A 22,030-nucleotide genomic window follows, 5' to 3' on the forward strand; every position below is an offset into this window, starting at 1 on the left:
AAACCCTTAAAAACTGGTCTCATGAAGGAAGAGTACAGATGATTTAGGCAGTAGAGTCACTGACACCAAATCAGGTGTTTAAACAAAGATGGAAGAAATAAACTGGAGAAAACAAAACCAGAAAACAAAATTTCAGAGCTACACTGAATCTTACATCATCTCAGATGAACAAGGGACCAACTACAAAAATCAAAAGAACACCTAAAAAGGTTAAAAAGTGACCCCCTAAAGGATTAGGGAATTTCTAGAAGGTCAGAAATGAAAATATGCACCAAGTATTTTTCTTTCCCATGCAAAAGCTTAAAAAATATTTAAAGATGTACATGTCCCATACACAGCACATCACGACAGTGCAGAATACATGAATCCAGCTCCATCCTTTCCTTAAAAGAACAGCCACTGCCTCTTTAAGCAATTCCTTACAACAAGGAAACAAATGCTCCTGCAGGTCAGACCCCCTGGGCCCTTCCTGGCCACTAGCCAGGCTCACCACCACTCAAAAATTACACCTTCCAGCATCAGCTGCATAGCTGCATCCCCCACACTCTCCCTCAAAAGAAAAAGACATTAATATTTCTGATTTTGTCACCACAAATCATACTAATCTCATAACGGAGTGGAGGTCAGCTTCCTGACCACACAGCCAAGGGCTGGAAGACGTACACAGGCCTTGGGGATGTGTTCCCACAGCTCCCTTCCATGACAGGAACAAGGGACAACGTAGGGTACAGCAATATATCCCTGCGACATACCTTCAGCCTGAGCAGCACACACTCAGGTCCCCACAGCACAAAAGAATCCTCAAAAAAACTGGATTTCTCCAAACAAAGAACTTTTGCAAAGGGACAAAACTCAGCAAAGACAGGACTTGCCCTCAGGAATCCTATCAAATTGAGGATCTCCAATACAGTCATCAAGTTCATGCAAGCTGCAGGGATAGTCTGCAAAGTCCATTTCACAGGCATTTTATAAAATCCTACATCTACACCAAAACAAAAATCCTTCCAAACAAACAAACAAAACCCCCAAACCCTCCACAAATTATTCACTTCTCAAAATTTGCAAATATAATACATATATAAGTATTTGACAGATGCTTCTTTTTCAGCATTAAAAGAAAATTTCTGCTGAGCAATCTGTAATGGTTAAATCTTAGATTCTCTTTTCTGCTGGCCTGTGATAAAGCCTTGCCAACACTGCATCTAGAAACAGCCCTATTCTTGCCAGTTACTACACTTGTGAGCCATCTCCCAGGGCTCTCTCCCTGGCCTCAGACCAGGTCATCTGGCAGTTTCCACCTGCCAGACAAGAAGCTGGGAACTTGGCTGGCTCTCCTGGTCCCCAGTGGCTTGGAAACCCACCTCAGTGCAAACCTGCTGCACATCCATTTGTAATGCCAGCAATGAAGATGTCAGCTCCCACCTCAGCAAAACAGGAGCACACAGCAACAGAAGGTGCTGATGCCCAAACCCCACTGGGCCTCCTGCAGCCTTTTAAAACCGGCAACTACAGCTGGAGGCCACATGCCCGTGCCTCCCCACCTGCTCTCCACGGGCTTCTGCATTTCACTTGCACAAGCAAACAGAAAGAGATTTGATCCTGTGACAGAAGGATGCCTGCACGGACCAACAGCCAACTATGAGACAGGTTCCCTCTGCTAAGGGTTTGCTACCCTGAGTACAGAGACCAAGGCAACCCCTTGGAGGGTGGGGAAGGTAATTTTGGTTCCTTGATTTTTAAACTCTTCTATCGCAGCACAGTAAAGACCTGAGTAAAAATAGCAGAAGAAAAGTAACTGAGACTCCAGAGAAGCCAGGAGCCTTCTAATAGCACAGGAACTTTCCATCCGTAGAGGCAAAACAAGACAAAACCAGAGATTGCCTCTAGAAGATAAGTAAGTTAGAACTGAAACTGCTGAACTGTTTCAGAGTGAATTTACACTCTAGGATAATGTAAAGAACAACTATTACATCCCATTTATGCTGATACTGTGCAATACCCAAATGGAAAATATCTCTGGAAAAGATGAGCAGGCAAAATCACCTTTTATTGCTTGAGTACAGGATAAAACAAAAAACCCCAAAGAGCAGAGAATTATCAGAAAAGTAATAGCTGAAACCTGAAGGGTTTTCTGCAGTGAAGGACTATTAAAATTTATTTTTGTCAGTAAGGAATACAACACTGAAAGGAGATTGCCACTTTGGGACAGAAAACACTACCTCTTGCTGAGGGCCATGAGGAAGTCCAAGGAATGGAATTGGATTTTATCTCTTCTTCCTTCATTTGTATATCCTCTACTGAATTGCTGCCACATTGGATCTGGCTTCTAGGGATGCTGCCAGGAGAGAGTAAAACCTTCCATGCCTCTATAATGCATGGGTATTGTTATTATTTAAGTAAGCAAAGGGATATCAATTTTGTTTGTTTATGGCTTACAGAGTATTCTTGCAAGTCAGTCCTGGGAAATACAGGGCTGCAAAATGTTTGTTTGAAGAACAGGTAAACACGGTATGAACTGGGATAAATCAACTCAGCTGAAAGCAGCAGAGGGCAGTGTGATTAATCTGCTGAGAATAAATCTCTGGATATTGTTCCATTCCTCATTACCACAATGTAACAGGCAGTGAAGGGACAACGCTACACAACTGAGAAGGTAGCTGGAGATTCAGAAAGGACAGCAGCCAGTGTAAGGGCCTGTAACTAAATTGATTTTCTGGAGTCACCACATGCACATCACTATAAAATTCACCTTAACACCAATCACAGTTGATACAGAAGGAAAACTGAACAAGCCTGTCCCCTGGACTCATGCATTCAGTTTACCTTCTGCAATGCCACCTGAAAAACAAGCCAAGCACTCCAGGGATGATGAAACCTTTAGACTTGTAAGGCAGAAGCATTTAGCAGTACCATGTAGTGGAGGAAATCTAAATGCAGGTGAAAGAACTGAAAAAACAATCGAGAAGAGAATTGTTTTCACATAAAATGTGTCAGGTTGTTAGGATGTGCACTGACAGATGATGCATAAGCAGGCAAAAAAAGAACAGGAGGAAAATAATAATGAGGAATAGGGAAGAATTCATCCAGTGTAAGATTCATCCCTCCACAAGGTAGTCTGTAGTTGCTTGATAGAAGGTTTCATTATGTTTTCTTTGAAATGTCTTTGTGTAATTTACTCATCTGATTTGCTATGACTGTCCCTAATGCACAGCACAGGAAGCTTTGTGATGAGAAAACAGCAACAGAAATTGAATCTAATGATTTCTGAGGACTGAAAGACTTTGAAGAAGGATCATAAGAAAATTACATGGGAGCAAGTGGAAAATAGAAGGGAGGCTAAGAGTTACCATGAAAGGCATTAATGTGCTATGTTATATTATAAAAAAATCATAAGAGCACCTGGGTTAATTAAAATTATTAAAATGAATATTCTACTAATTCAGATTCCTAAAAAAAAGGGGAGGTTCTTTAAATAAAGAAGTAAAGAGAAGACTGGGGTTGATTTAAAAAAAAATACACCAAAAAATTGATCACCAAACACGGATACATTTGAACAGTTTGCTTCTTTTCTTTCAGAAAACCTCATGCTGATTTCATTACAAAAGGGCCACACCTAAAACCACTACTTTGCACTGACAGGTACCTGGACATTGTGAATAAGTGCACAGTGTATCTGTCAGCATGCAAACTTGTCTGGATAAAACTGGACATCCAAAGCTCTACTGCAACTCCACCTAAGACCAAGATCCATCTGAGACTAAGATCACATTGAACTATATCTAGAACAGTATTTTTACAGTCATATGGACCTAAAAGCCATAGAATTTTAGGCAATACAGAAAAAACCACCAATATCTTGTCCCAGTTGCAAGGAATTTCCCTGGAAAAATACAATATAACTGTCATGATCAAAACCCAGAGATTTTTTTTTGTTTGCAGATCTTATTAGGAAAATGCATTATGAAAATAAGAAATAGATTTTACACAGATGTTATCTAGGAATATTTCACATATTTAACTGCCTTTTAAGTGAACTATTTTTAGAGCATTTCACTCCTCTGCCCCATGGTGATAAGTCTGGCCAAAATGCATGGACAGGCACTATCCAAAATATTGACCATGATGTTAAAATAGGTTAAAAGAAATCTCAGCTTTGCAAAAGTAAAATTCTTGGATAAGAGATTGGTTGTGACTTGGTACAACTCTAGGAAGGCTCTTCAGGATTATTTTCTTAAATCATAATTCCCAGAAGAAGCACTTCAGAGTGAACACTTTTAGGAGTGACATCACACCATAAGCTCACTTGTTGGTTTGGGGTTTTTTTCCCCTGACAGATTATTTGGCAGAAATGTTTCCAGGATTGATATTCAATACTTTAGAGAAAAAGACAGTGGTACAAATAACTGAAATTATTTGTTAGTGCCTATAACCTGTAAGGAATCTACTTGATGATTCCTCATTAAGCCTCTCCTTCTCACTGTGTGTTCTAAAGCAGCAAGATTTTACAATATTGGGCTTTTTAAAATGTTTATGGAACAAAATTCAAATCAAAATAATTGTCTCTAAATGCAGTGCTTGCTAAGGAATTAACCTGCAGTATTATTCAGACAAAGAGCTCTTTTGTTTCCATAACCTTATTTCCCTCTACCAAAGGTTTATATATGACTAAAACAAGTTTATAGAGAAGATTATTCTTGTTCTGCCTAATGACTTTGATTCCAAAAACTGAAAAACATCCGTGAACCAAAAAGGTGCATTATCACTGTCTTAAAAAGTGAATCGTTTTGGCTGTGAATGTTCAGAAACTTGTTTTATAAAACAGAACATAAATGCATTATCTGAAACATAAATAATGTGGGTGTTAGCAAACTATTCTTCCTGTCTAAACAGAGGCTCTTCAACCCTAGTAAAAAGCAAGGTTGAGAAATCAATTTTATGATCAGTATTTGACATTTGTCCCCAGAAGAGAGGTACCATATGATTTGACAGTTGCTGAATCTGTGCTTAGGGCTGAAAAGATGTAAAAAGGGAGGGATGTGTAGGTCAGAAATTAGCTCCATTGCCACTGTTTCTGGAGAAGCTGACAAGGCATATGGCCCTACTGAAATGTCTGTTCTGTGCTTGGAGGCCACTGACATCCAAAGAGACACTTTCTCTTTTTTAGTTTAACCTAGTCTCTGCTTCAGTGCCTGGATTTTGCTCTGCTGTCACCAGGCCTGAGTTAGTGAAGATCAATCACCAAGACTGCTGACAGACTGACAGCATTTTTCTCTGTCAATCAAGAGAAATCACTTCTGCGATGGAGCTGGTCCACCTTCTCAAACAAAGCGTCAGAGACAGCTTTGGCAGAAACAGTAAAAACTGCACCCCGAAAGGAAAGAACCTCTGTCCTAACAAGAACATGCATGTTTGTAATCTGAAATGCACACAAACAGATTTTACCACCCTTTTACTGGGTTCAAAAACAGCACTCTGAAGTCTCTGCACCCAACTATTACAAACTTGAAGATTCTAAGCAACATTCATACATCAAACAGAAACAACCTTTCAAAATATGAAGTCTTTTCCAAGCATGCCTTACCCTGACTCCTTCTCACCACCCATCCACCCGAACACTGCACATGAACTGAGTTCTTTAAATTTCTGAGACGACTGTACAACCACCTTCTGCATAAAAATCGAGCAGCTTAAATCTGCAGCATGTTCAACACCTTCAGCCTCCCCCAAATTCCTGCTGAACAACTGGCGTGAATCGCCTTCCCTCACCTACAGACTGTCACCAGCCCTGGAACAGACGAGGGAGGCTTCAGCCGTGCGTGGGAAGCATCAGGTACGATACAACAGGTTACTGGAGCAGGGAAAAATAGCCGTACCCTGCGAGTAATACATGTGCGGCACATCAGCTTAATAGCAACGCATTCTTACATATTCATCCTCCAAATAATCGCAAGGTTCTTTTGATTTACGATGCTTCTACGGCACAGAGCATTCCATGTATGTTAATTAAACGGCATTTGAGGGTGGGGGCGAAGACGGGGGGGGTTTCGCGCGTCTTAGGGGAGCTGTCAAACTTTTCTGCCGGCGGTGGCCAAAGTTGAAGGACGGGCAGCTCCAGGGCCCCGCCGCGCTGCCCCGCGCCCCCGCCCCGCCGCCGCCCCGGCCGAGCCCGCGGTACCTGCGCTGCCGCCGCCGCCGCGGGCAGGGGATTGTCCAGCAGCTCCATCTGCACCTCCTGCGCCGGGCTGGGAGGCGATTTGGACATGTCGCTCTGGACCATTGGCGAGGAGAGCGGGTGGCTGGGCGCCGAGCCTCTCGGCGGGACAGAGCCGTGCTGAGCCGAGCCGAGCCGAGCCGAGCCGGGGCGGCGGGCGCCGCTCAGCGCCCGGCCATGCCGAGGAGCGGGCGGGCGGCCCTGCCCTACCCAGCCCGGCTCCGCTCTGCTCTGTTCTGCTCCGCTGCGCTCCGCCCTGCCCTGCCTGCTGCCGGCGGGGAGCGCTCGGCGCCGGGGACGGGGCAGCGCCGGCGGCGGGCGCGGGGGAGGGCAGGGGGCGGTGCGTGGGGAAGAGGGAAAGTGACAGCGAGCATCTCCCTCTGGCAGCGCCGGGCGGGGGCGGCACCGGCAGCGGCACTGCCATCGGCACCGGGATCCGCGCCCAGCGCCGTCCGGCCCAGCCCGAACGCGGCCGAGCGGCAAAGTTGGGGCTGTGGGCCGGGGCGCAGGGTGCGGTCAGGCCCTGAGGGCCGGGGTGCGGGGTGCGGTCAGTCCCCGCTTTTCCCTTCAGCCCTGCCGGGTGTCTCGACCCTGGCCGCGCGGCACTGGCTGAGACCTGCGGTTTTAGCGAGCAAAACGGCACTTCGACTGAGAAAGTTCCATAGGTCTGTGGTGTTGATAGGGTTTTTGCCTGTGCTTGGAGGTTCCTGTGCACAGATCAACAAGGGATGAGTACGGTGAAGCCCGCTGTCGAATTTCTATAACCTTTGTCTGCACAATCTCAGTCGTGCTATCAGGCACCCCACAGGAGGCGCTTGAAACACCTGTTTGAAACCTGATCCGGCAAAATCACCCTCCACCCTGAGGTGATCTTTCATTTCTTGTGAATGACAGATCATTTTGGACCTGGTAGACACCAAGCTCTCTGACCCTGAGAAGCCCAAGATACCTTTCTTTCACTGGATGGGACCTAACTGTACCCCATGCAGCGAGGGGGGAACTTCTGTTTTCAGAATCACTTTGTGATGGTTTGTGAAATCTCTTATCAGCTGATTATAAACAGTGAAAACTAAGTCTAGAAACTGACTGGCCTACTGTCATACGCTTAAAATCACAACCATTACTAAAAGTAATAAAAGCCACTTTCAGGAAGAGAAGCTGGCAAACCAAAGCCAGCACAAAAGCCAGGTCAATTTCAAGAAGTACTTTCAAGCTTGGTCCAGATTGCATGGTTGATTTATTTCATTTTTCATAATAACTAATAAGGTTCCTTTCAGAATTAGCTTACCCCTATGGATTTTCTTATATGAAGAGTAAAAATCTTACAGGAACTGCCCATCATTTTTTTTGTGAAGGAATTAGCTTTCTCTGCAAGAGGAAGAGCTCTGAGGTTTGAAGAACTTTCACTTGTCCAAAAATTTCATATTTATTTTTGAAGACAACATTTCAAAATTATTTTCTAGAATTTTAAGGTGTTGTCCATGACAAAACACAACCTTAATTTAAAGTGAAAAGTGTGGGGTTTATTGCTTGACTTTCTTTCAAGTAATTCAATAGACATGTTCAACAATCTTGAAATTATAAAGATACTGGAGCCTGGACTGCTTCCAGATGTTCTTCAGGTGGTTATAACCAAAAATATATTTTCTTTTTAGACATTTGGTGTGAAAAATGCATACTTCACCATCTAGTAGAGGGTCTGAAGTAGTTATTTCTTTGACACATATTAGATTATTTAAATGGAATTACTTTTTGTGACCATCATCGTTATTAAGGAATTTACTGAAAAACCTAAATATAGCATTCATGTTTATGATTGCTGGATGGAATATTATTATTGAAAGATGTTGTCTTTGAATTTCTAACACCTTTATGGCTTTGGAGCAATTTATCCTTCTGTTTGGAGGCAGGCTCTAGGACAGGCGCTTGGCGATCCCCCATGTTCAGTACATCTACTTGGGAGATTTTCAGGCATCTGTCAGGGATTGCCTGTTCTCTCTCACACAGAGAAGGGAGTGGAAGTCACTTACTCATGAAACAGTGGCCCTTCATATTGCCTTCTGGATTTTCACTTTGTAAAGAGTGTATAAATAAGAGCATTTTTTCAAGTATACCATCCTTCTGTAAGAGTAGTAGTGATCATTTTTGAAACATTACAGTTTCTAAAACCATAAATTGCAAATCTGGATTGAAAGAGTATTTCTACTCTCTTATAAATTAGAGCTTGAATATGTCAATTGAACTTCATTTTTTGTGTGCTCAGTCATGTCTTTTATGATTAGTTTGTCTGGTTTTTTTCACTGTAAAAATATAATGGTAATTATTTTTCTTGTTTATGTACATCCATATAGGGTCTGTAGAAAGCAAAAACTCAGGAAAGAAGTTTCCCCACATACGCATAAACAACATCTGAATTTTTAGTAAGTTTATTTGGTTTTTCTTTCTGAGGAAAAATATTCTACATAACTGTTCTTTAGCAGCAATTATCATTCATTGCCTTGATGTAATGAGCGGCTGAAAGATTAGCATAGAAAAATAATTGCATTTTATTCTGTTTCGCCCCTTTTGTTCAGCAGTTAATCCAAGTTCTCTAACCTTGAAATGTGCAAATCCTTCAGCTGAGCACATATGCATGCAGTCATCCCTCTGCGTGCTGTTTTTGGCCACCTCTGCTCCAGGAGAAGGGTCAATGTGTAAAAACAATGTGCAGTGATTCTAAATTGCTTGCCCTTTCTCAAGGGGAAAATCAACCTGGTATTCCTAACCCCTTCTCAGCAGAAAACCACACTGCTGCATTTATTTGCACTTTTATCTGCAACGAAGAGGTGTTGTGCATTCTTATTTGGATTTTTATAAACATGTAAATGTTAGAAAACCAAAGAAAACACAAGCTGTTTTGTTCATAGGTTGTTTTTTTTTTCTTTAAAAAAACAATCCCAAAAGCTTAGGCTGACAAACAAGATAACCTGATTTGGGTGCCAAAAATAGCTGAGGTTTTTGCATGAGAGTTTAGATGTTCTTTTAAAGGAAGGAGAGCTGTATTACTTTGCATATTTAATTGATCTTTACCACCAGTATAACAATGTGGTGTCAGCACCTTTGTACCCACATATGGCAAGTATATGTTTGGTTTAGCCTGTAACTATCACTAAATGGGCAAAAAACAGGCCAAGGATGGTGGGCTGATATTTGTGCAATTACAACTAAAATCTAATATCTTAGACCCAAGGGACTTCATTAAAAACTTGCACAAATACAGACCAGTGAGCTTACAATTATTCTTATAAAACTATATAAAATGCTTCTAACTGAGAATATGTTTAAAGCCCTGATATAGAGAATTTCTTTAGGACTTTCAGTTAAAAAGAAATGCTGGCCATCTATTAGTCTGTGCCACCTCCTGTCTAAAATGAATTGTAGCCAGAAATTCAATATTGTGGGAAAAAACCAACACTTGATTACCTGGTTTTAATATCTCAAAACAGACATAGTTCATATTTTTTCAGTGATAAAGTGGAAGCTGCCTGTCACAAGTGCAAATTAAAGGGATTCCTCTTATTTTAGTACTTTATCCTTCACACAAGTCTGAACAAAACCACTCCAGACAGGCTCACTTTTGTATCTGTTATCAGTCTGTATCAGAGCACAACACCACCAGGCTGGATTTAATGAACTGACCCATTCTCCCAGCTCCTGTTTATTATGCTTTATTCTTGGATATGGGTGCCACGCTCCTAAGAAAACCTTGATTGATACCGTTACAGTGTATTCAGGAGAAGACAGGATTGGAAGGAGGAAGGTTTCCACATGAATGGAAGATAGGAACAATATATAAACACTGGCAAAAATGCTTTTAATGCACAGAAAGGCTCACAATACTTGAAAAAGCCACAACACCTACTAAGCACATATTTTCAGCCCTTTGCAAAACGTGACCAAAAAAGGCACTCTCCCGCTCGCAAGCTGTTCACTTTGCGAGAGCAAATTTGCTGTCGATGGGTTGTATACAAAGTTCATGTTTGATTAAGCACTTCTGCACAAGTTGCTGGTTTCAGTTGATATTTTCTTTGCTTTTTCTTTGCTCTCCTGTCATAACTGAGACTGCATATCTCCTTTTGTATCCCCAGTCCTTACCAACTATGGTGTTCCTATTTATAGTATCATTTTTCTCTTATTAAATACTTGAATCGCAAGAGCACAAAAAGGCTTTATAGCATTCTCACCCACAAATATGCTCAGCCCATGTGAGCTACTGACATGAGAGACAGATTTTAATAGATCGTGTGTGGCCTGTGTCCAAGGACAGCATCCAAACTCTCCACAGCTCCTTAAGGATGGCCTTTCCTCCACCCTTCATTGAGCCCTGAGCTCAGTTTGGGCTTCTCTGCTTTTGGGTACTTTGTTGGTGGGTTTTTTTTTTTTCAACCCAACAATCATTTATTTGTGGCACTGAGGCAAAGCTTCATTCAGAATAAATTGTGTAAGAGAAGACAGTGACAACCTCTAGTCAGTGTGCGGATTGCAAAGCCACCAACGTGGTTGACAGTTAACTCATGGTTACCAAGGCTGCTGGCAGAGTTAATTTGTCTGAGAGTATTGAAATTCTTTGCCAATTTATACATGTACAGATTTGAAGTGCAAATCAATGATGGCACCACTCCATGTTGCCATCTAGTCAGTTTTAAAAGTGAGCATTTGCCAGATGTCATTTCCCTCCCTCCTTCCCTTGGCTGCGCTAATCTGATCCTCCATGGCACACTGCTTGGCTCTTGGAGCACGAGGGACTCCACTCAAGAACTAAAGGTAAAATGTAGCAGAATTAATTACCTTCCATGGGGTAAATCTGCTGCTTTATCTCCCTGAGCCATCCTACCATGAAGACTGAGTAGTGCAACTGCCAGGGTGAAAGGGGAAGGAGAGACAGCAGGGATACAGGACTCAGAGCAGGGCTGAAAAATTCCTTCCTGGCAGCACACCAGCCCTTAAGGCAGCCTGGCTATAAACATCAAACTGCAAAGGCTCAATTTTGAGAACATTACTGCAGAATAATGCTGATTTGATTTCAGAAAAGTAATTTTTGGTAAGTACTTTGAGTTTATGCAACAAAAGGATGCAAGGGAAGACAAGCCTTCAAGCTTTTGTTTGTTCCTCCTTTTTCTCACATATTCCTAAGCCTCTTTTACTCAAATTTCACCCAATCTTTACCAAAACTGAAGTTCTCATTTTGTAAGAAAATTATTTTTAATAAAGCACCCTTCAAGTTTTATAAGAAAAATTATTCTAAGAAATAAAATTTTTAATGGAAACCTTTGTGCCCCTAAAACATGAAATGGTAATGGTGCATAAGGGTCCACCATCTTCTGTGACTCGATGCTGCCCTGAAATTTATTGAGATAACTATCCTTGAAGTGTCCTTCAAAAACCTAAAACCCAAGTTAGTACAGACATATTAATTTTCTATTGTAACATTGCCATCCCATCAGACTTCTCTAGGAAAAAAATGCCAAAAGCCTAAAGCAACATTCTGATCCCAGTCATGTGCAAAGAAGAAAACAGTGACAAGTATCAATCAAATGTATCATTTTGAAAGCAAACATATACTTTTATTTTATTTTAAACCCATGTATTTTAAAATGCACCCTCAAATACTTCCTGTAACATGTTTCTCAAATCTGTATGGTTTCCTTATATCATTGCATGCTACGAAAATAAATTTCCCTTCAAATTTGCTCTGGTCTATTTTGTAGGAGGAATAGCTTGAAATAGATATATATATTTTTTTTTTTCCATGATGGAATTACACTTATAAAATAATAGGAAAGGATCAACTTCTAAAATCACATATCTATTAAAAGCAAAAGCTAATATACTGGTGTCCAAGCCTGTGCCACCCAGGACTTGAATAATCAAACCACTCCACACTACTCCAGTGGGGATTGCAGGAGCTGCTGCTGAAAGCCGTGGTGAAAATCATGATGAAATATATCCCTTTTCACTCTTGGGTTAGTTGCTTGGATGCCTATTTCTGAAAAAAGCAGCAAAGTATGAAAAGGAGGAAGCTTTGCTCTTTCAAGGAGGGCATTTCAGGCCATCAGTGACCTCTCAAGGCGTCCATAAAAACCAAAATCTTTAGTATTACTTAAAACAATCCCTTAATAGGAAATCTGATCAAAACTCCTTTTCCTTGTGGCACGTGTGAAACTCTGTGGTCACTGAAGACACGTGTTAGTGGCAGCTTGCATCAGCTCTGGTGTGCCGTCTGAAGTCTGCCCAGGTGAATTCAATAGGCAGAGGCAGCGCCATGGCAACAAATACTAAAGAAGCATCCTGTTAGCCAGAGACCTAATTCTGCAAAGATACGTGGAGCGTATTCTAGCACAACAGGAAGAAAAATGCATTTCAAAGAGTGATAATGAGCAAAGCCTTAAAAAATTTCCTCCTCGAGAAACGAGGCAGATCGTGGTCTTTGGTAATTAGCCATAAAGGATTGTTCCTGAGAACAAAATATATTCCAGATGAGATTTTACAGCCTTTGTTTGGACAATATTCAAATAAATTTCGTGTTGCTTTTTTTCCTTTTTTTTTTTTTTTTCTTTTTCCTGGTATAATCAGTGTGCATCTGTTTATTCACTCAAAGCTCTGGAAGTCCTGCCAGTTTTCACATCCACCTGAAGACAGAAGCATCAAAAAAGAAAACCATTCCTCTTCAGCTATTACTTAAGCCTCAGTTTTCCAAGATTTGTGAATGAGCTGTACATCAGGGTACCAAAAGGAGTCCTGAAAATCCTTCATGAACGTAGCTTCATTGGTTTCATAGAACCCTTCATGAGTTACAAAGTGCTCTACACTAGTTTTTGACTGGATGCCAGAATCCCAAACATGATTTCTCCTGCATTGGACATATTTCAGTATGGCTTATAAACACTAACACAATTCTTACTTCATGCAAGTTTTTTTCTAGCACTTTATAAACAGTAATTCAATATTTACTGTAGCTAATGTGCTTTTATCTTCTGAATGCTCACCTACTCTTCAATACATAGCAAAACCCCATGATTTCATTTCTACAGGCTGACACAAAACATTTAGAATAGATCAAATACATGAAAAAAAGAAAACACTGTGTATTAAGGTAAGTCTCTCAACAACAGAATAACATATAGGTGAATGGGTCCTTGCATAAGTAGTAGGGCAAATGTCATAAATATTTCTTACCACTGTGAATCTCTGGGCTCTTCATGTTGGGTCACTGTGAGGTTGCTTCTTGGAGAAAAATCTCTGTTGCATGCTTTTACGAAAAACAAACTATTTTATTTAGTTTTGCTCTATATGCCACCCAGCATAAAGAAAACAATGACAGTAAACAAAGTGATATTATCAGAACCAAAACTTTAGCTGTTTAGCTGTAGCCAAACTATTGCTTAGAATCAACTCATGAACTCCTATTTCAAATCCAGTATTCCAGTTTAAAACAAGACTAATTTTTGATTCTCACTTGTATGTTCAGTGTAATAGTTCTCTAAACAGTAGCCATTGCTGAAGCAGCAATGTTCTAAAGCAGCAAAGGGGCCAGCTAAATGTGGTCACCCACTCAGCAATTCCAACTTCATTTGCCATGTAGCTCCTTCTGGAAGAAACATCAGTTTGTTTTCAGTGTTTGTTCAGCCATTAGCATTAAACTAAAAAGGGCTTTTACTAGGAACTTATGCCACAGTAAGTATTTCTTTTTTTCTTTTGTGTTTTTTTTTTCCCTAAATAAACAAGGTTAAAGTTACAATAAGGGCTTTTACATGTCTTTTTTATCAATCAGCAATGAAAAAAGAGTAGCTACCAAAGTATCTACATGAAAATCATGCAAAAGTAAGAAACTTTTTATATCCTCCTTGCTCTGAGAGGTCATAAACAGATTAGGTGCTGCTCATAAGTGCTCCTTCATTCTGCACTTGAGATCTCTATGTAGCTGGGTGTCTGCTCTGCTTTTCTTGGATTGCACATATGCTGTTGTGCAACAAGCCTGTAAACTCTTTTTAATTAGCATTCATGTTGCTGTTGCCACTGCAATGAAAGTTCATTTACCACAGTCTACTATAGCGTCTATATATAATCTCCATGTACACAGCTACGTTCTACATGTTGTAAGAAAATTCATCACTGTTTTGCATTTGCTCCCATGCTTCAATTAGAAAGGGGAAAAAACAACTTTAAGATAGGTGTGTTTCTTGCACAAATATGTGTTCCAGTACATTTAATACTTTCATTATTCTGAATATCTTGCAGAATTAGTAATTTTGCCAAATGGCTTGCACTGTATAATTTGAATGCTATTTTTTTAACATTTTAAAACATAATGTTGATTAGAAATAATAGGATAATTAGCCAGTGAAATTATAACTTGCAAGTCAGGAAAAAGAAGTACAGAACAGTTCAGTGTTTAATCTTGTGAAAGGTGAGATTGTGCTGGCTTTTTAACCAAAATAGGCATTGGATAAATTAAGATTTTATTCCTTTAAGGACAGGAATAAAATCTCAGGATATTTAATACTTCTTGGAATATTCGACTATCTGACTAAAAATTAATATTAATTCCTTGTCCTATCAAAATGTGTGTTCAGAATAGAGACCATTTGTGATCGTAGAATCACAGAATTGCTGACCAGTTTGAGTTGGAAGGGACATTTAAAGCTCATCTGGTCCACTCCCCTGCAATGAGCAGAGATATCCTCAACTACATCAGGCTGCTCAGGGCCCTGTCCAATCTGACCTTGAATGTTTTCTGGGATGGTGCATCCTCTGCCTGGGATGGTTACAGGAACTTCCTGACAGATACATATTGTAGATATAAGCATCCTTATAGGAGTTTCTTAGGGGAAAATGTTACCTACCTTTGGTCCCAGGTTCAACTTGAAAGAGAAACACAAATCCACCCAGTTAAGTGCCTTTAAGATCACTTGGCACCCTGGGAGGGTTTTTCAGGTTTGCTCTTTACTACCTCTGAACCTCAATTCAGATCCCATTTTATGAGAGTAATTCTATTTTTAGATCGGCCCTTACATTTTAGAAGTAGCTAAAATTTCAGAGATACTACATAACATCTTTTAGAGAAAATCCAAACTTATTGAATCAAACAAAACAAAGTCAATTCCAAACAGAAAAAAACATGACAAAAAGTATTGAAAACACAACTGGTAAACCTGATCTGAGGCATCTTAAAGATGATATTTTTTTGGCTTTTGGATAATTAAACAGATATCAGATTACAAACCAAAATATCCTTAAAACAGAAACAAACGTTGTCTCAGTGTAGTTACTGTTTGCTCAGTAGGTCTGTGCATATACCTTTTTTAATGATAAGCAACATAAATATTAAAAAGGTAGACTGGCTGTAAATGTAACACTCATAAATGTAAAGTGTTTTAAAAATAATTCCTTTAAAAGAAAATAATCTGTAAAAAAATGTCCAAGAAGTAAGATATTATATTGCAACCCAGCAGTAAAATGGATCATTCGACATTCACTAACACTTCCACACCTTCCTTGCTAAACATTTATTTCTGTGGGGAAAGCACTGAAGAATAAACTTAGGTATAATATCAAAATTTAGTTTGGTTATATTTTCAGAGCTCAGAGAGTTAGAAGTAGCATTGTATTACACTCAAAGTTAATGATCAGACTGGGAGCCATTTGCAATAAGTGTATAGCATCAGTTTAGTACAAAACCAAACATCCTCCCACTCCAAACCAAAATGAACACTTTCAAGGCTTAGTATCTTATAATTGTTTGTTGCTATCACTTTTATCTCCCAGATAAGTTGAATCAAACTTGTTTGGAATAATTAATTGCAGTTATTTATAAGTGTGTTTAGCATCTGTACAAAAAAGGAGGACTAGAATTGACTGGGCAACTTCATTGGCAAAGGTATGTAGTAAACCCTGCTTGTAACCCATAGCACAGGTTCCTCTCTCTGGAATCCAAGGCCAAGTTTAAAAAAAAAAAAAAAAGAAAAGAAAGAAAGACAAAAGAAAGAAAGAGACTAATTAAAATTCCTGGTAAAATAAAAATATTAGAAACCTGAAAATTTTGAAAAGTGAAAATACAGACAGAAAGGTATTCGAAAAACAATTGTTTTCCATAGAATATAAAATATTTTTCAAGCAGTTTTGATCATTACTTAGCTATTCAGACTAGCAAAAGGAAAATTGTGTTTTTAACATAGACATGCTGTGGACTCTGCCATAAATTGTCTCATTTCACTGGTGTCAGAGCAGTACTGTACGGTCTCAGGCTGTACAGTACAGGAAAAATCTACCTGCTGCAGAAGTAAAATCAGCACCCTTCACTGTTTGTTAGATGACAAAGGCCACGTGATCCTTGAATATTATCTTTGTCAGTAGGAAATTACAGTTCTCTGCAGGATCTTAGATTAGCAAGAACCTGCCTCGTCAAGAGACATTTTTATAATCTCTATTTCAACTTCCCTGGCTCTCTGGAAAAATACCTCAAGATGTTAATACTGTGAACAAAGACATCTGCAGATCGATTACATCTTTGCATTTCTAGCACAAAACATATGTATTGTTAAATATTTGTCAGTCAGTGGCTTTGCTGAAAGCAAATCACTGCAGATTGGAAATACAAATTATTTCATCACCTCTCCCCTGCTTAAAAGTTTTTCGGAAAAACTACTGCTGGTCCATAGAGATTTCTGAAGCCAAGGATAGATGAAAGCTTGCTGTGGAACAACAGTGGCTCTGTGGCTTCGTGGTTTAGCAAAGAGTGTAAAGCTGTGTCCCAGCACATCCCTGGCAGTCAGAAGTCTGTACTGAGAAAGGCTGGAGGCAGCTGGCAGGGAAAACAGGAGAGTGTTGGGATCCAGCCAGGGCTGCACATTCCACCTGCACAAGCTGGTAGTGCTCAGGTGGCTGGCACCCTCTGCACTCTGTGCTGCTGGAAGCGTGCTGCCTCTGGGCTGGCCAGCTGTTGTACAACTGCCTTTGATTTATGGCTTCAGCCTGTGTGACCCTTGGCTACAGTGGGATATGTGCTGAACCTCACAGGCCAGCTAAATGTGGGGCTGTCAGAGTCTCTAACCCTTCTGCTGGTCATTTTCCTTATTGTCTTAGAGGGAAGGTAATTTAACTGAAGATTTCTCCATGTGGATATGACTTCACACATGGAAACTGTGAGACCAAAGTGCCCTAAGACAAACACAGCAGAATGTCATGAATGGGAAGTGATGCTTAGCTGTTCTCTGGATACTGTGACTGAGTCCCACACAGAACTTCTGTTAACAATAATTCCCATGCATTTGGAGCACAGACAGGTTAGACTCCTGTGCTGGCACTTCTCAGATTGCACCATAATCAAGAGAAACCAGCCTGAAAGTGTGTGCAGTAAAGCCAGTTCACACAAAGAACCATATAACTGCAGCATTTTAAGCCCTACAGGAAATAATATACAGTGTCAGAAAGGCAAAAACCACATATACCATGAAGCAAGGACATCAGGACTGATTGCACTAATGATAAAGTTTCTTAAACATCTGGTAATTAGTCTTAGTTTGGAAGGACTGTAAAATGTTGGCTTATATAACCTATTCCATGTCACTCTAGTAAGTATGTATATGCCAAGAGATGTTTCTATGGCTCCTCAGTTGCTTTTAATGAAGTTTAAGAGAAAAACCTAGGTAGAGCTGTACATCCCACTTAGAAAAAAGTCAAAATGTCACAAAGCTACATTGTGCTGAGAGATACCACAAAAAAAGTTTCAGCTTTAAGCAGGGCAGAATCAAAAGATACGTTCATTGATAGAGATGAAATATGATTCTGCATTTCAGAGTTTGGAATTTATCTGATGACTGCTTATGCATTCCTACCAGGCTGGCATAGTAAGTGCCAATCAACCAAATATCTGTGGTGTTGAAATACTGTTTGATTCAATAGCAATTGAAGCCACCATATAGAATGGAAATTATTGGTTGCCTAAAAAATCTTGTCATTTTCTTGGGGCTAAAAGTGCAAATCTGCTCTCTGGTGTCTCCTTCCCTTTTCATTAAAGCAACAGTACCTCTATTGCTTAAAGTTGTTCCATATTAGTCCATGTAATTCCATTCCATACACTTTGGTATATATTCTGATTGTAATGTGAGTTATCAATGTATTTCTACCTGGTGACTTTATTATTACAATTTTACACCAGCTCTTGTATCAGGGTTATTTTAGGCATATATTGGTTGTAGCACTCATTGAAGCTTCTCAGATTATCAATACTGATGTGAACACTCACCTAAGAGCACCAGCCTCATGCACAAGAATGCTGCTAGTGAAAGCAATATGTATGGTAGCATTTCCAAAAATAGTGTTTCACCAGTGTTACCTCTGAGCAACAAAACCCCCCTGAGAGACTTGTAAAATCATACCCACATTAGTAGCTGTGTCATGTGCAATCAGATCACAATGTGCCAGGTCTAGGCAAAACTTTTGAAAAAGTCAGTATTTTATTTCAGCTTCATAATTATAAATCTAGCCCAGTAAAGGATATCTTAGCAAGCAGGCTAGTATAAAAGTAATGATATTTTTTTTAAATCCTTTTCTGTGACATCAGCTGTTCTAAAATTACTAAGCTGAGTAACAGCCAATTGGGATAACTTAGCTGTTACTTTGATTGATAAACTTCTAAAGCAGAGCTCTGAATTGAGGCAGAGACCAGCTCTAGTTATTTTAATAATAATTTAAAACAATTATTCTCAACAAAACTCTTCTTATGTATTTTATAAGGATGAATTCTTTTGGAATTATTATCATAAATTTTTCAGAGACAAGGAAAATATTAACACTATCAATATGCAGTCTTACTTACAAACAGTCATCTCATTTTCTAATTTACTGATTTGTAAGGAGTATTTCAAGCTATTATAGAAGCATGCTTTAAATCACAATTGTCTTTAAATTGATGAGTCATTTGAGTTTCAGCTAAGGCAGCTCAGTTTGTACAGCTGCCAGCTGGGGTATATGAGGTGGGATACACACACAAGCCACCCTTTCCCCAGAACAATTTTTCAGGAATAGTTTCTAAGTGATCTCATCACATCTCACATTAGCACAGGTGCAAGAAGAGTAGCTCAAATTAGGTCAGGTTCTCTGAGAATTGCCAGATAAGTCACTCCAGAGAGGAGATCAGATTTTTCTGGTTTGATTGTTGCAGTGCTCTGGGCTCCTATCAAGTATTAACACTGCCATAAGATGAAGTTGGTTTATTGCAGTTCACTAAATTTGCTAACATTATTGTTCTTCAGAGGATTTGCAGCACTGGTAGCTATTGCATAGCCCTTTTTGCACAGCAGCCTGAAAACCAGGTTGGAATACTGAGTGTACATCTCTTCCCAGTATGGATATAGCTCCCCTGAGCTGCTGTAGCTGGTGCAAATTGGAAATCTGTGGAAGTGAAGTGGCAGTGCCCTGAGCTGGGCACTCCAGGCAAAGCCACTGCCCTTGTCCTGAGACTCTTGCTCTTCAAAATGTTGCACCAGCCACTGTTTTAAAGAATCAAACCTTTAAAATGAGATCTGTTCAGGTAGCCAATATTATTTCCTTATAAAGATAAGAGACCTGAAACAACCTATGCTTCTGAACCTCTGCAAGATCTTGGGTAGAAAACAAGTTCACAGGTTAGTAACCCTGGTAACCTGTTTTCCACAGCAGCTTCCAGATTTTCTCTTCTCTTATGTTAAAATCTGATCTTGCTAGGAATTCCCAAATGATAAGTAAAAATGCATTTAAAAGACAGAAATGCTATAAAAGGAGAAGAGGTGGATATTACTTCAACAGTTTTGGAAGGTTTCAAGCCTTTTGGTCCTGGTACAGTGCAAAAAACCACAACCAAATGTAAATATTTACTGCAGAGCCTGTTTTTTTATATCCAAAAATTTGAAGGATGACAGTCAAATGTCTTGTCAATCCACCATGAGAGCCTAAAAGGGAACAGCCCTTCTTTGTTGTAATATCCAGTGCATAATAATGGAGTAAATTTTCCTGCCAGAAAAATAACTGTTTATTTTCATTTCTGCTATCTTGGATCTGGCCTACACTATAAATAAGGAATTAGTATGAAGTATACAGTATTCATAAGAATGCATTTACTACCACTTTCATTACCTCTAGATTTTCTTCAGCCCATAAATGTATCCTCAGGGCAAACATGAAATATACAGGTAGTAACACCACTAAAAGTGTTGGTATTTTCAAATGATTTATGATATGAAATGTTATTTTCTATGACTTTATGAGCAATATATATCTGAAAAAATTATAACATTTAGAAAATAGACACTAGTTTCCCTAGAGCAGCCATATCATCAACTTCTGTTTTATTGTTTACAACTAAAAGATGTCAAGAAACAATATCTAAAAAATTCCATGGTTTGCAAACCAATGAGCTTATTTTATTTTAAACCCACTAACTTGTGTCATTAGAAAGATAGGAATTGCACTTCTTAAGGAAATGAATTTTAAGGGCTTCACATTAAACATTTACATGGGATTAAATGCTATTGAAAAATAACATTTCTTGGGTGAATAGAAGTAATTCACAATTCCATAGCTGTTTACAGCACAAGAGATTGCCTTTCATTGTACCACAGCAAAGTATGAGTCTTAAGGCAAATAAAAGCTTTCCCTGGAGGAACCAAATTTTGAACATTTTGGAAAAAAGTCAATAGGAACAAATGCTGCCGCAATAAGCCTGCTGAATTCCCTCTGTTCTATCTTGTAGCACCTTTGTGAATGCCAGCTAGTTGTAATTGCCTGAAAAAATCCTTTGAGAAAGTGTGTGATCAAAGTAGCAAAAGTAAGTGAAACAGCATGGAAGAATGTATTTGTGAACTTCCAAAGATTTGATTTTCATTGTCTACTGAGGAAGTTTTGTGTAAGTTTCTACATTTGCAACTCTAAATACTGATAATTTTTTGATAGCATGAAATAAACAATTGAGATTCAGGGTGAAATGCTTCCTACAGTGATTCTTTAAGAGGCTATGAAAACTTTTTTAATTATTTGCGATTTATTTTATTTTTTTTTTTAATTTAAATAAATGCACTGAGATCACCTTTGAAATATGTTCAGTTTTTTTTTTGTAGTTCACCCACATTTACCTTTCGTTTCTTCCTCTGAAGAAACTAATCTCTGAAGTGTAAGGAGCTATTGCTTCAACTGAGGACACATTCACTCAGATAAAGAGACATCTTACAAACTTGGCATTTTAAAGCCTGTGTTCCAGACTTATGAACAGCTTTGTAAAGACAAGAAGTTCTATCCAAACAGAAAACTTTATCTGATGGGCACATTTTGGCATTAAGCAAAGCATGGAAAGTACAGTCAGATCTGTGCAGTGAAGGAAGCTGAAGGAATTTATTGATAGCAAGTAAACTGTTAACATATGAATATAAAACATCATTATTTGAATTTCAGATTTTCAAATGAGCTTATTAATGAGACAATGTTTGGGTACTTCACATGTTGATATAGCTTTGGCAGAAGATGGTAGAAAGTAGAGTTTCAACTTTTTATTTTTATTTTCCAAAAATGCCTAATTGTTTAAACTTTTAACATATAAATCTGTAGCTCTAGTGGGTCTTGTGCAGCATAAGTTGTACTAATTTGCAGGGATGTGGACTGGCTGGGAGTATTAGAATAAAATGAAATAGCTGTGCAATATTTGTCTCATTTCATTCTTTTCTCATCTCTAGCAGTAGCAGTAGTTTGACAGAGAATACTGTGCACTCCTGGCACTCTATAAGGCTGGATGGAAAGGACAAAGTCAGGGTT

At 39.3% G+C, this 22,030-nt stretch overlaps 1 protein-coding gene and 1 long non-coding RNA gene across 7 annotated transcripts in view; one reads left to right on the forward strand and one right to left on the reverse strand.

Annotated features, from left to right (window-relative positions):
- Positions 1 to 6,311, reverse strand: part of CACNB2 (calcium voltage-gated channel auxiliary subunit beta 2) — a 245,447-nt gene extending 239,136 nt beyond the window's left edge. For all 4 annotated transcript variants that reach the window (XM_074535284.1, XM_074535278.1, XM_074535270.1 and 1 more), the window contains exon 1: positions 6,176 to 6,311. In XM_074535284.1, coding sequence (XP_074391385.1) covers positions 6,176 to 6,277 — 102 coding nt within the window. In that variant the 5' untranslated portion in view covers positions 6,278 to 6,311. The remainder of the gene's footprint in view (positions 1 to 6,175) is intronic.
- LOC113459739 (uncharacterized) overlaps positions 4,985 to 22,030 on the forward strand; it is a 168,794-nt gene continuing 151,748 nt past the window's right edge. For all 3 annotated transcript variants that reach the window (XR_012579020.1, XR_003381266.2, XR_003381268.2), the window contains exon 1: positions 4,985 to 5,830. This is a non-coding gene — a long non-coding RNA (uncharacterized LOC113459739). The remainder of the gene's footprint in view (positions 5,831 to 22,030) is intronic.

The sequence above is a fragment of the Zonotrichia albicollis genome, chromosome 1, assembly GCF_047830755.1.
Source record: "Zonotrichia albicollis isolate bZonAlb1 chromosome 1, bZonAlb1.hap1, whole genome shotgun sequence".
In the NCBI taxonomy this organism is placed as follows: domain Eukaryota; kingdom Metazoa; phylum Chordata; class Aves; order Passeriformes; family Passerellidae; genus Zonotrichia; species Zonotrichia albicollis.